Source organism: Leucopleurus acutus, assembly GCF_964270905.1.
Source record: "Leucopleurus acutus genome assembly, chromosome: 14".
Classification (NCBI taxonomy): Eukaryota; Metazoa; Chordata; class Mammalia; order Artiodactyla; family Delphinidae; genus Leucopleurus; species Leucopleurus acutus.
In genome coordinates, this window is record NC_139156.1 from 22,427,701 (window position 1) to 22,442,854 (window position 15,154).

General features: G+C 43.5%; 1 protein-coding gene across 3 annotated transcripts in view; it reads left to right on the forward strand.

Annotated features, from left to right (window-relative positions):
• Positions 1-14,749, forward strand: part of SORCS1 (sortilin related VPS10 domain containing receptor 1) — a gene marked incomplete at its 5' end in the record, with an annotated part of 555,414 nt that extends 540,665 nt beyond the window's left edge. The window contains 3 exons of one of the 3 annotated variants that reach the window (XM_082855012.1): positions 11,589-11,694; positions 11,817-11,977; positions 13,725-14,749. In XM_082855012.1, the coding sequence (XP_082711138.1) occupies positions 11,589-11,694; positions 11,817-11,977; positions 13,725-13,789 (332 nt within the window). In that variant the 3' untranslated portion in view covers positions 13,790-14,749. Of the gene's footprint in view, positions 1-11,588; positions 11,695-11,816; positions 12,049-13,460 lie in introns of those variants that run through there. The other 2 variants (XM_082855013.1, XM_082855011.1) reach the window with 2 other exon arrangements.
• Between the last annotated feature and the right edge of the window lie 405 nt (positions 14,750-15,154).

Genomic DNA, 15,154 nt, shown 5'->3' on the forward strand with positions numbered 1-15,154 from the left:
TCGGGATGGCTAGAAGAGAAGGAGAAAGATACCTGGGGGAAAAAAGACACAGTGAGGAAGAGAATTTGATGCAGAACTTCCACCTCAGCTTCCTTTTCCCTTCCTCTCAACCCCCCTGGCAGAAAATAAAAATAAACTACAATTTAAAAAAGGAAAAAAGGACCACTGCTTGCAACATTTCATGTCTCATAAGCAGGATTGCTAATACCTTTCCAGGGACCATTCCAGCACACTGCTGCATTCCATTAATTGCTTAGCAGATGTTCAGCAGCCTTCTTTTAAAAATATTTGAGCCAGAGTATGTTGCTGGTGGGAGAGGCAATGCATAATTTGGTTCATCTCCAAGGAAAAAGAACTGTCTCCTTTCAGGAATTTACTAGCCTTCTTTTGTTTTTCAAACTCAGTTCCCTGTTTGCTTTTATGGGAACACAAGGTAAGCATTTCCAGGTACCTGGATGGCATTAGAGACTGGATTTCATTTGTTTCCCCCACATGTGCTATTAGGGAATTCATTAACTTGGCGCCTAAGTGGAGCTAAACATTGAACGCAGTCCTTGTTTTGTTTTTAGCTATTCCTTTGCTTCTCAGTTTCTGTGCAATTCCTCTTGAGGGCCTAATCACTCCTGACAGCTAGGTTTCTAAAACTCTCTTGTAGAAAGGAAAGATTTCAGACTGTATGGGAATAAGGAGAGGACGAAGAGCTGTTATCAAGAAGTTTGAGGGAGGGCCATACCCTGAGTGGCTCTCTTGGGCTTTTAGGACCTCGTGGCAGCTGGCGCTATGTTGGGCAGACAAAGGGAGAAGCGCTCAATCAAGCTGGGGGCTGGACTGGGAATGCTGGTGTTTTGACTGAAGTGTACCTTTGCTCGTGGTATTCCCAATTGGAATATTTCTCCCCCTTCTCTACTTTTCTCCATCTCTTGTGTCTCTGTATTTAAGGCTCAGCTCAGTGCCAACATTTGCATATAGCATCTTTCCGGAGATCTTTACCTGGATACCATCTATCCCTTGTCAGAACTCACGTGGACTTTTTTAAGCTGTATCTGTCTGATCATCATCATCACCTCTCCTATTTAATTTCCCGAGGATACAGTTCACCATATCTTTATAGCGTCTCCGTCATTGTACCTAGAAGAGAACTTGCCCATAGCATGTGCTCAATAAATACTGCTTTCATAAATAATTAGATATATAATTAATTTATAACCTGTAGAGATGCATTAAAAATTCCATCCCCCCCACCCCCGCCGGTTAACCTTTGGAGTCAGTGTGTTCAACTGTGAACCTGTCTCCATGTCATGTTACTTCTTACCATGAGTGAGTGGAGCCTTGCACTCATTTATCCAGTAAGCATACAAGGAAAACCCATCTCTGTGCTTTCTTTATGTCAGGTATCCTCTTAAGACATAGGATAGTTGTTGATATACACATTGTGGGAAATGGGTGGGTGGAAGGAAAATTAGAACTCTGTGTCCCAGAACGAGAGGTCCTAAGGACAATGGGAGACGGACTGGCAAGAGGAATGTTCCTGAAAGAGAGGGAAGCAAGTTTAACTTATTGGCCCTTATTTCACTTCTCTGATCTCTGATACCGTTTCCAGAGCAGCCTCACTTCATGACAGAGCTCAGGGTCTCACGCCTTAGATTACACTATGCTTTCCCTGATCAAACAAACCAGACCTTCTTCACATCATTTGTAACGTCTCCCTTGAGTTCTGTCTTATGCATGCTTTTACCCTGGCCTGCCTTTATTTATTTATTTATTTTCTCCTGTATTTTAAGAGCTGTGATATAGGGATGACTCAGGGAGAGTTTTTCCTGCAAGGCTCACAGGAAGGTTCAGAATCTGTTTGCAGAGCATTTGGTCTCTGGAGGTACTTACAGCAGAACAAACCTGAGCCCTTAAGAAAATATCCCTAAAATGCCACTAGTTTTCTCATTGCCCCGGTGACTTGGAATTTACTCAAGGGCACAGTCCCTTTCACATGTATCATCTTACTTCTCACGTGACTCTGTGCCTCATTTTGCAGGGATTCCTTTAAAGCTATGGTTTGTCCAGGGATATGAAATGAACTGGGACCCTCATTCAGTGCACGCTGGCTAGACCTGAGGCCCAAATACTAGTGGCCCCAATTCTAAATGAAGAGGATGAAAAACATTCCAAGCAGAAAGTTCAATAAATGAACTATTCATATTGAATAGGAATTCACCCAAATGAGAGGAAATAAGCCTGCCAGGTTGAGGGGCGGTGCTGAGCAGAAGCACAGCAAAGTGGCATCGTATGGTTTATACTTGGTTTGGGCATCTAGACACATACCCTAAAATACTCCTAATTGGTATCTTAACTGAAAGTAAAATTATGAGCAGAGGAAAGAGAGAAGGATAAAATTCAGGGAAATCAAATATGCCATTACTTGATATGTCATTTATATCACGCACTTTGTTCCTCATCCATGCATGATGTGAGAAAACTCTCATTAATGCATGTTTAATATTGCAAAGTAGGATACACGTGGAAAAGGAAAGAAGGGGCAGATGAAAGGATTTTCAAAGACAATAGGTTTGGACAACAGTCAGTAATCCTTTCTCTTTTCACAAAGTATTTACTCATTTTATAAGAATTTTTCAACCCAGGTAACAAGAGATGGTAATTTATTTGATAGAGTTGGAATCCCAGAAGGTGGAATCTCTTTTTTAGTTGCCAAAGAAGCTAAGTTTCATGGCCATGTCGGGTTGGGTGCCGTAAAACGTACAAGTGAAAAACCTTAAGAGGAAGCTGGGAATAGGGGATTGACACTCAGGTGAGGAGGCCAGGACGCCAGACTGCTTTAAACTGCGAGCTTTATTTTATCATCTTTTAGTAGATTGCCAGGTGAAGGGAATCTGCTGACAGGTAATAAATTAAAGACGTAATTGCTGAAACAAATCTTTCAAGCTACATCAAACTCTATATCTTTGTTCCTATGAGCGCGCATGATCAGGAGTAAATTCAGTGATTATACTTTGGAGTGGGGGTGTGGGGACAGGGGGAAGGGGGCTGGGGAGGAAGCAGCTTAAAAAATGTGTTGATTCAGGCTTCCCTGGTGGCGCAGTGGTTGCAGGTCCGCCTGCCGATGCAGGGGACACGGGTTCGTTCCCCGGTCCGGGAAGATCCCAGATGCCGCGGAGCGGCCGGGCCCGTGAGCCATGGCCACTGAGCCTGCGTGTCCTGAGCCTGTGCTCCGCAACAGGAGAGGCCGCAACAGTGAGAGGCCCGCGTACCACACACACACACAAAAAAAATGTGTCGATTCTTCTTTGGTAGAATAGATGATGGCAATAAGAATAGAAATTAAAGACTGGGCAAGCAAGGGACAACACTACATCTTATTTGAGGACACAGACCCTACCTAGATGGATTCATACTAAATGACAAACAACAGCACTTAGAGACTTTTTGCATTTCTCAGGGGTTATTTTTTGGGTAAATCAACCAAAACTTGGCTGCTGAGACTTCTACACAGAGACTGGAAGAGCTGGTGCTGACTGGTTCCCTCAAAATATTTGGGATAAATGTCAGCCTGTTCTGTGGTTGGAAAATCTCTTTATAACCCAGGGTAGGCAATCGCTGCTATAAAGCAGTTGTTCTTAAATTTGACTGTACGTCAAATTACCGAGGAAACTTCATAAAAGTAGAGATTCTTCAGGCCTCACTGCACATCCCTGGAATCAGAATCCCAGGGAGAGATATCCACGAATCTGTGTTTGTAACAAGTTCCCCAAGGGATGCTTATGCAGCCAGGCCTTTCACCAGTCTCAACCACTGCTCTTAAAGAGCATTCCACAGACAGAAATCCATCTGCATAACAAGGAAAGGTGCTGAGCTATCTCCAGCAATAAATCTGATTTACAACTCAGGGCATCCACTAAAACAGAGACATGCACTAAAAGGGAAGAACCCTTGATACTTAGTGTAGGAGGAAATTAGTAATAAACATTAAAATCTAATTCCTCCGATATTTGGAACTTACTTAATTGGCAGAATGGGTGGATGACAGTGGGAGTAGGGAAAAAATGAAGCCTGTCTCTGAATGTGGGATATACTGTATCCATAATCGAGATGAATGGCAAAGGCCAGCCAAGAGCTGTGGCCGTGAAGCAGTTGAAAAATGATTAAAGTGTGAACCAGAATGTTAGTGGCAGATGTAATTGAATAGCCATGAGTTCTATGAAACTTAAACAAATGATATTATCTCGATGTTATTAATGTGCTACAGTGAGCAGAAAATGATACATCCGCATCTCACTGTTATTTCTGCACATATTAGAGAATCGGGGTCACTGCTCTTCTGGAGTTTTGGATACTGATGATAAAAAATTTGAAAGGTTAATACTTCTCAAAGGAAGAGCCTCAAATCTCAGGTTGAATTTAAAAAATTTTTAACACCCAGTAACTGCTCTCAACCCCTCATGTGTGTCTAGCAGTTGCCTTGTTGAAGCTATTATGTTTAGGAAAACTGTCCTTTGTCAAGGGTATGTGTGGGTTTTTAATAAAACCATTATCTTGTATTATCTTGGCCTCCGTGGTTGCTGCTGGCTGGTTCAATTTCTTTTTCAGGTGTAATAAAAAGATATTATCACAGACATATTAGAGAATTAATATTTCCCAGCTTCAGTTGCTGCCTCTGGATATGTTATGAGTCAATGTGAGAGGGGATAAGGTACTCAGAATTTCAGTCTAGGTCAAGATATGTCATGAATTCTGCCCGACAGTTTACATTGAGAAACCCCTTCCACTTGAAGGCAGAATTAGCATGAGTCCAGAAGCTTTAGAAAGTTCACTATAATCTAAGCCACATCATTATAGATGCAGATGCCAAATCGTAGAGTTGCGGAGCTCAGAACTGTAAAGTAAAATAAATTGTTGCGATAACATTTGCCATTTAGGGATGAAATTAGTACTAGTGGAATTCTTCCACAGCCAAATACATTTTTCTGTCTCTTTAGTCTGTGGTTGCCTTATTACCTACACAGTTATCACTTACAAGTCTTTTGCGAGTAAAGTCATGCTAGTAATATTTTTCCTTCCTTCTGTTTTTCCCCGAATCATTTTTTTCCTCTACAAATAATTAAGTTGTTTCACAGACACGTGTACCCAGTGGTTTTTTAACAGTTATTAAGCTTTTATGGTGGTATTATGATAACTAACAACAGGTGCTGAGATGTTAAACATAACATCCAATGTGACTAAACCAAATGTGATACTTTCATAAATATACCAGCAATGAAGTTGCTCTTTAGATTCTAAAGATTCTTTCTTCACCATTTTTTTCTAAGATTTCCTGGGCCCATAAAAAGGCATGAAATGACTATAGGGTAATTGGCCTGAGGATGCACCTAGAATCTCTTGGGCAGAGAATGGTCAGGAAAGAGTGATCAGATGAACAGTTCAGAAACGGGGTGCAAGCATGCATCAAATTGGAAAGAAGCAGTAGTTAGGATGCAGGAGGTACCGTTCCCCATGGGAAAAGCAAGGCAGATAGTCCAGAGAAATTGGCAGGAGAAAATGAAGGCAGGAGAACACACACATAATACAGAGAAGATACCAGAAACTAGGACAAGCTACCTTTTAGACACCAAGTTTCTTACACCTACAGTGACCAAGACTGTCAGGCCATATCTGTTGTGTCTACATCAGTTTTCACAACATTTCCTTTCATTCTTAAAGTGTCCTGGTTCGGAAAAGAACATTTATGGTCATGTTACTTACGCCCTGGCACCCTGCCAGTGGGGACAGACGTCCATACCAAGAATTTGAAAATATAGAGCCCAATAGTAAGAATTACTAATTGGATGTTTAATCAGTTGGAAGAGAAGAGTTTTGAAGAGAGAAGATGTTAGTAAGCTATTGCTATGTAACAAACCACCCCGAAATTCAATGGCTTCACAGTAAGCATTTGTTATTGTGTATGAGTCTGTGGATCAGCTCGGTGGTTCTTCTGGATTTATCTGTGCTCCTTGTGTGTCTGCAGTCAGCCATGGATTCTTGGGTAGGGAGCTCTGCTGATCTCGACTGAGCTGTCCCCGTGTTGGGGGTCAGCTGGCTGTAGGCTGGCTCTAGAACAGCCTCCGTTGGTATAATTAAGCTCTGCTCCACATGGTCTCTCATCTCCTTCAGTGGGCTTCCCTGGGTTTGCTCACACGTGGCCATGATAGGATTCCAAGAGAGAGAGCAAAGGTGCAGAAGGCCTTGAAGCTCACAACTGGAGCACCGTCCCTTGTGTTGCCATCGCCAAATCAAGTCCCAGTGCTAGCCCGGATTCAAGGGGGTGAGGAAACAGATTTCACCTCTTGGTAGGAGAAGCTTCAAATTCAAGGTGCTCGAGGCATGGGCACAGAAGGAAGTAGAGAATTGATCCAGTAACGCAATTAATCTAGATGGGGCTGAGCAGTCTCTTAGGGGAGATTTGAGATGCCTTTTAGGTAGTTTAGAAAATTCTCCTGAAGTCGTAATGGGATTGAAGTACTATTAGCAATCAAGGGATGTGGTTTTTTGTTTTGTTTTGTTTTGTTTTAGTGACCCAGGGTGTATAAAGGTCAGGCACACTCTAAAGATAAGAACTGGGTGTTTTATGAGTGACAGTAGGACGGGCTTACCACACAGTACTCTCAAGCTGGTATGCATAATAATGACCTGTGTAGCTTGTTCCACACGTAGATTTCTGGGACTCACTCTCAGAGACTGATATATTTTTTTCTCAAGTGAAGCCTAGGAAACTGCATTTTCACAAGTTCTCCAGGTGATTCTGATTCTCGTGGTCAGGAAATTATACTTTGAGAAACGCTTTACATAGTAAACAGGATACCTCACTGACTTGCCACCCTTGAAAACCAAAAGGCATCCTTCTCTTCCTGTCTGTCAATTACAGTGATAAGTTTGGTCTTTGAGGTATCCACAGTTGTCATTATTTGGCCAAGTGACCTCAACCTGAGGTGACTAGGTGTTCCTGAAGACTCATCTTCAGTTTAAAACTAGTAGCCATGCTTCACTAGTCATTAGAGCCTTCCCTGGGAATTCCCATCCAATCTGACCTGCAAGATCATGGCTTTATGATCAAGAGGCTATAGCAATCCTTAAGACTGTTGTGATTGGGTTTGGACTTGAACTGGAAGGAAGGGCTATTAGACAAGTGAGGGTGCTCTGTCATAAAGGCCTGTCAACCCTTTCTATGATCTAGATAAACGTTCTGCGTGCCATTCCCATATAACCTTAATTTCTGAAAAAGAGATTTCAGCCACATGGATTTTATGATATTCAAGGCATGTAAGTAAAGGCTGGCTTGGGTCTGCTTTGGAGACAGGAGAGGAAAAAGAAAAGCAAGTTTTGACAAAGTTGAACTTGCTTTTGTAACTTCTTGACAGCACTAACTTCTGGAATAGAAATGCAGTACGAGTTCAAAGTTCCAAGGTCATAGAGCAGGTAGAAGTCCTCCAGGAAAGTCCCTTTGATAGAATGAGAGTCAATACAGACAGCAGTAAGGGTATTTGTGGGGCTTCACCAGGTGATGCTCCCATATTGTTGACTTTAAAACTTAGAAATAACCCAAAGGGGCAAGGCTGCAGCAAAAGGGCTTAGTGATGCTCCAGGTGAGGCATTTCCTTAAGTGTGTTGTGTGGGACCTAAGTCTGTAGAGGGTCTGTACTCTAATGACTTTGTGAAACTCTATGGTGGAGTCTTACGAGTTTCTTTCCTGAAGGACGGCTATCAGCTTTCATATACTGAACCTTCAAGATGGGGAATGCCACATATACCATTTCCCAAAATTATCTGACCATGGACTCTAGTCATTTTTCAGGGCTTGTTCTCTATAGAATACACTTTCAGAAATATGATAGCAATGATATGACAGTTTTAAAACTATTGGGCGTGTGCCAGACACCCTGTCACCGCTTTATAAATTTCATCTTATTTTATTCTCACAACTTGCTAAAACAGGCACTAGTTTTATCTCCATTCTGCAGACGAGAAAACTGAGGTTCACTTTAAGTCATTTAGCTTGTCAGCAAGCGGCCAGGCAAGAATCTGATTTCAAAAAGGGACCATATCAGTTACCTCACCCCAAACATGGCCTTTTAAGTTCACTCTTCTCTCATACACGTTAGCTGTGCCCTTGTATTTAGCACTCACTGTGTATCGATCACTTTTCACAAGAGGCTTGTTATTCCTGTAAGCAGCACTATTATTATAATCAACCTGGGTCCTCTTGAATAGAATATAATAACGCAGTGCATTTCTGCAGGATTGTAGAAATGATGTGTGCCAGCCCCAGTCTCAGAATCGTTAAGTCACGTGCTGTACCCCATGACCATGCTTTACTGTGTTTGTGAACAGTGGCAAATAAACCACTCAGCACTTGCCCCTTCTACCTTGTTTAGGCTGCAGTTGGAGAGGGATTAATTTATGCTTATTGCACACAGCAAGCTAAAACCCATTTATCACAAGTTTTCATTCCCCAGCAAAACACACACAAACCCACCTACTAGTGCTGGGCAAATTAAGCCATGCATCTGAGGCTGTGTGGAGCAATGGCAGTCCGGTTTATACTCAGGCACAGGTCAGCCAGCAGAAGCCACCCCTGGGACCCAGAGGCCAGTGGTACTCCACTTCTCACCGCTGCTGCCTGCTTGCCTGCTTCTTGCCGCTAAGCAGTGACTAAGTGATGCAGAGATAAGGGTGGGGCTGGGAGCGGAGAGCACACATGTTAGAACTCAGGATACAGAAGCTCATTTTCCCAAAGTAATATGCTAATTATTTAACACTGTTAACGCCACCTGTTTATGAATGATGATTTGAGTGGGAGTGGTTTAGAATTGAAAGACCTCAGCTTGTGATGGGTAGAGACAGGAGGGGGAAGGGAAGAGAAGGGAAATAGTGTCCATTTGCGTGTTTGCTTTCTGTGTCAGTGAGAGCCTGGCTAGAGCAATTTCCTCCCTTTAGTTTTCCGTTCATTTCAAATGCCAACCCTTTCAAGCAGCCTCGGTATTCTTCCTGGTTGCTCCATAACACTGATCTTCTTCTGCGTCTTCTGCAAGAGTGTTTGGCTGGGAATCAGAAGCTCAGCTAATCAAGCTAACCTGCCTCTAACCATCCTTACAGTCTGGAGCTCCTCCCTGAGCCTCCCTTTGTTCCCTGTCACATTAGGGGTTTGCATTAGAAGATTACCTTTAAAATAGCTTTCCAGTATTATTTCCATAAGTATGATGACGGTATTGTGATAATGTCCAGAGAAAGAGAGTGAGAGAGACCTTATCCTTTAGACTTACAGGTGAAATTGTACGATCACTGAGATTTGCTTCAACATAATCCAGTGCTGGGGTTTGTGGGCACTGGACGCGGGTAGAAATAACATTATCTGTGGGTTGATGGTTGTTGAAGGGTGGTGGGTGCATGAGGCTCCATTTCTCTATGCACAACTACCACCCATAAATACACACATATGCATATATATGTGCGTATTCATGTCATCCATGTTGAAAAGTGAATGACCTAGGATTCTAATTGGTCCTTTGAAAACTTAATAATATTTTGACTTTGTCACTTGTTAAGTTGCTTCTTGTGCTCTACTTTTACCCTTCATCCCCATGCTCAGAAATATCTTTTTAAATTTCACATATCTCCTGCTGAAATTAGCCCAGGATTGAAGTATATAGAAAATTGTGTGTATGTGTGTGTGTGTGTGTGTGTGTGTGTGTGTGAGAGAGAGAGAGAGAGAGAGAGAGAGAAAGAGAGACTTGGTTTAAGTCATAGTTCTTCCATTCACTATTTCTGAGTCCTTTGGAATGACACTAGCCAGTGAGGCCCTCACTGTTCGTGTCTGTTCAGTGACGATCACCGCCCCACCTTCCATTGGTGAAAGTCAATTGCAATAATGTCTATGATAAATGGAAGGTGTTCTTTCCCTCCTGACTTCCTGCCAATAGTGGTATGAGTTCTGAAGCATTTCTGGACTCCTTTGCACTGTGTTTGCCTAAGTAAATGAAAGAGACCTTAATTTTTCGATTTCGAGCTGGAAGCACATTTGCCTTGGGTGTTCCATTCAGTGAACCACTCCTGTCTCGTCACACACTCATACCTCACAGCTTAAGCTCTGCTTGACTGACAGAGGAGAGAGAATCACAGAGGTTGCTTCATTGTAGTGCTTCCTAAAAGCTGATTCTACTGTAATAACTAAGCCTGTGTTCTGAGAAAAAGGGCTTCACTTGTGTTTTTCACCCAAACTGGTGCATGGGATAGGCTTCCCAGTAGTGGTTACTGCATGGCTGGGAAGTAATTCTTCAACAACCAGACAGAGCAGAAGCAGTCTCGGGTCTTGTCTGAAATCATCAACATTGCAGTCACCTATTCTTGAATTTTTTACCTGGGTGACCAGAATGTTGCGCTCTTGGCTTTCAACAGAGAAAAGCCACGGAAAATGGTGCTTAAAGGTCACCTGAATTTCTGGGTATCAGGCTTTGCTTAGATTGATGGAAGGTAAAGGTCTGCATCCAGGCTTCTAAGGGGTACGTGTGGCTTTGCCTTTTATGCTGGAGCTATGCTATGTTTGCAAAATATCACTTTTCTAGAGGGTAAAAATTAATTGCAAACAAAGTCATTAAAGTAGAGCAGGCTTGACCCTGAGATAGAGGAGCAGGGTTTGGAGGCAGAGAGACGTGTTCCCCAGAGCTGCACGCTACAAGCAGAGTTAAGGAGGGAGAATCTTTTATGGCTGCCAAGGCATCTGTTTGGCCCAAGTGGAGAACTCACTGCCTCTGAGAGGCTGCCACCTCCTGGCGCGAGCTGTCAGGACTTGGGCAAGTTATGGAGACGACCCTGGACTGCACATTCCTCCTCCAGCATCAGAGCAGCTGCCCTTGTAAAATATTCACTTAGCCATCAGTTTCTAAGTGCAAGAAATGTAAGCAACCAGTCCTTTCTCTCATATGGCAGTTGCTGGGATAGGCGTTAGAGGGGTTGGATCATTCATAAAAATATTCCTGTTGATGTTTTTTTCTGGTTTTCTGCATTGCTTAGTGGGAAAAGCTTTCATTCAGAGTATAGGAAAATTTAATACTTATTATAAATATTGATTCAAAGTAATAATAGCAGTAGCAATAAAAGCTAAGATTTATATAAAGGTCTTACTATGTGTCTAGCACTGTTGCCAGTGCTTTACATACATCAATTCATTTGATCCTCACAAACACCTCATGAGATGTGCACTTTTATTCTCACGTCACCCTATCAGCCACATGAAGGTGAAGTAATTTGCCCAGGAGCTCACAGCCAGCACATGATAGAGCAGGCCTTGAATCCAAGCAGTCTGGCTCCAGAGTCTGTGCTTTAAATTTTCCACTGCGCTTCTTGAACAGGCCTGCTGGAGCCTTCTGGGGGCTGGGACAGGCTCAGATGCATCTGCATGTCAAGCCATGTGACATGCGTCTTGTGTGTACGTCCCACGTGGTTTTCCAGGACTCACTGTACCTCTGTGTGAACAGTGCAAGCCTGTCGCAGAGTCACGCCCACCCACCTGCCTGCTCGTGACCATGACCATGCCTTGCTTTCTCCCCTAGCCCCGCTGGTGGACCTCACTCCAACCCATAGTGGCTCCGCCATGCTGATGCTGCTGTCCGTGGTGTTTGTGGGGCTGGCGGTGTTCGTCATCTACAAGTTCAAAAGGTGCGTGTCCCTCCGTCCGTGTCTCCCCCCTTCCCCCTTCTCCCATGACAGGTTCAGAAGCATTTGTCGCAGCGATGTCTGTGTCCCGTGCACAGCAGTGATGGTTTCTGTTAATGTTTTAGGAAGATCCCGGGGATTAATGTTTATGCCCAGATGCAGAATGAGAAAGAACAAGAGATGGTCAGTCAAGTCAGTCACCCTGAAAGCAGGCCCTGTATCCCTCAGACTGAGCTCAGGCGGCCTGGCCAGCTGATAGATGAGAAGGTGGAGTCCCAGCTCATAGGTAAATGATTCCTGGCAGCCCTCAGCTGTTCAGCCTGAGTAGTCAATGGCTGGCTCTCTCTCTAACCCCTTCCTGGCTTGACGTAACCACTTTTTCTGCTCTAACACCCCTGAGAGAAACAGCTAAGATGCCTCTTTCCCTGCTTCTTTCCATTAGAGAGAGAAAAAAAAAAAACTTTCTTGCTCCTATTGTTTTTTTTTTTTCTCTTATGAGTTTATTCCTCTTTTTTTCAAAAACCCTTGCTGAAACATTGGGCTTCAAGTGCTCATGGTCAAAGAGCAAAGTGTTCGTTCTAACAATATACAAGAAGGGCAGCCCTCAGAGGCTGGACCTGCTGGTCTGGAGGGCTGGGCATGGTTTGAGGGTGTATAACGACCAGAGCGAGCTGTGGCAGCCTCACCTGGAGACAGCTCTAAGGAGGGCACACGGCTCCAGAACATGCATGGAAGAAAGACAGACTGACCACCCTGGGATTGTTTTAAATCTAGCAGTAATCAAAAACTGCCCCCCAGGAAACATGGAACCTGAGAATTCAAGAGCCATGAAGTTGGCAGAACTTATCTCAGGAGTGGGGTTTCCTGAGAGAGAGTGCTGGAGGGTTAGACTGTCACAGAGCAGATGGGCAGATTTCTTCCTCCTTTTCACCTGTGCCCTACCAGGAGTCTTAAAACTGGATTTCAGCGTAATTCAGTAGGGCTCACTCTCTGTCTGGGGAGGAAGCATGGGAAGCCAACAGCCAGGTATAGAGAGTCTCAGGGTCATTGCTAAGTTCTACTGTTTATTGTGGAGGGCATTTCCCAGGAACTTAGATAAACCCATGGGACCACCATTGTGATCCATTTCTCTCCTTGTCTCCTCCTGTCTGATGACCCTAGGACTTGAAGCTGTAAATGTTCCCATCTAGACCCTGCATTGCTGACTCTGATGGATAAATTATTATATAACATTCATGCTTCACTCTGATGTGATAATGCCAAATCACCTAGAACGTCCTATGATGTTAATCTGGTACCTGGGGAAAAAAATGAGTACTTAGAGGGAAACAGAGCCCTCTCTTTAAATGAACATGGGGACGTTCTGTGGCTGTATTAAGGCGAAATTTAAATGTGCTGCCAGGCTCATATCAGAGGTAATAATAACAATAGCCCCGCATCTGGTGTCCAGTTTTCACAGTGTGCTTCCTCTTATTTGGGGAGGCGGTGAGAAATGCGTAATTGCTTTGGGTTAAAAAGAAAAAGGCTTTTCTGTCTTCAAGTCCAGAGAAGCGTTTACCCTATTTACTTCTAAAGCTTCTAAGTGCATTTTTGTGGGTCATTTGGTTTTCAGTCCCATTTCCATGGGGTATGCAGCACAGCCGCTGTTTGCTTTATTAAAGTAGCAATCCCTCCTTCGCCAGGAAGAGCTCCCAGCACGTTACACCGTCTCTGACACCTTTCCATTGCCAGTGTCATTAAATGAGTAAGTGTTACACGTTTTCTCTTAGGAGAGTAGCTTTACCCTCCCCTTCCTCCCCTTCTACTCAACCTGGTGACTCATCTCTCCGATTGCAAAGAGCAAGACACGCCACTCCACCTTCAACGCCAAAGCGGGGATCTGCTGGGGCTCAATTTGCCATTTAAGGAAAACCCCCAAAGGCTACAGGCGACCTGCTGATCAGGAAAGAATTTCGCTCTTGTCAAGTGCATCCTTCTCCATGACCACTAACTTTGTGTTTTTTTTTTTGTTGTTCTGTTTCCTATTTTGCCAGGAAGTATTTCCATAGTTGCTGAGAATCAAAGCACAAAAGAAATCCCTACCTATGTAAATGTTTGACTGGAGGACGCCAGTAAAAACAAAAACAAACAAATAAAATAAAAACAATCAAAATCTAAACAAACAAACAAACAAACACTCACTGCATCGGGACTTTTTAATTCTTCAGACACAGACAACAAGGGTTTTTAGCTTTAAGCCTGTGCATGTGGACAGTACCTTGAGAACATGCTTGGAGGGGCAGTGTACAGGTGCTCTATTTTAATGGAAAAAACACTCCCCTCCCCCTTTCTTCTCCTCTCTCCTTTTTCTGATTGGTTGTGTTTGTAGAAAATTCCTAACATATATAGGCCAAGGAAATCTGCATGTATTTTTGGAAATATTCTTGGCTCTAGACTTAACAGCTATTTTAGCTCTACAGGCTGATGGGTGGATTAGCTACCCCAGCCCTTTTCACAAGACACAAAGACATGCACAGGAGTTTGAAACCCTGGGCTGTTTCTCTGTTCCACTTTACTTGTTGCCATTTTCCCCTTCTAAGTTATCTTTGGGAGCTCTGTTGGCCGGCAGGGGCCACAGGTTGCCTTCTCCATTCTGTACGGCCACAGGGACAAAGAAGCAAGTTCAAGTTCCATGGATGCAGGCAGAATAGGGAAAGAAGGAAGGCAGTCGGGCAGGAGTGTCAAAAGTGGACCTGTGTTTCCTGTTCCCCCCTTCCCATCACGACAGCTTCCCCTTGTAGCTTTTCCTACTCCTGCCCTGTGTAGAAAACAGAATCCCAGTTACCCGCATTCTTACCTTCCCATTTGTTTGCTCTCCACGTGTGGTCGTGATCTGTCAATGTCTTTGTGTCTCTTCCTTCCAGTCCCCAAGTTATCCTTCAACTGCTCCTGCCTTTTCTTCCCAAACATGTTGCTAGATTCTGGGCATTCATCCTGATGTTCTTTAAATACTAGCCTCGCCTCTGGCAACCCTGCCTCCACCACCCAAAGCTAATGATCTCTCTGTCAACTTTGCACACACCCATGCATGCAGCCTACATACACACTGACCAAGCAGCATCCTGCCCTGCAGGGTTTAGCTTCATGTATTTTTTTTTTTTTTTTTTTTTTTTTTTTGTATCCTCCTGTAGACCTGCCTCTTCCAAATATCCTTCCCTTTCCCCCCTGGAAACATATAATGTGTGTGAAAGAGTTGAGATATGCAAAGCAATTCAAACCTGGCCCATGTACCTTAGAAAAGAAAGCATACAGATGAATAGTGGTTTTGTCACACCTTAACAAAAATCTCCTGCAGTCAGATTCCAGAAGATTCTTGTGAGAAATGTTTTGAACGTGTTACTATGTGGCAGGGCAATTTCCTCCTGTGATGCTTGCTATTACCCAGTATTTCCCCTCTCACAGTAGAGCGAAAATATTTGTAAAA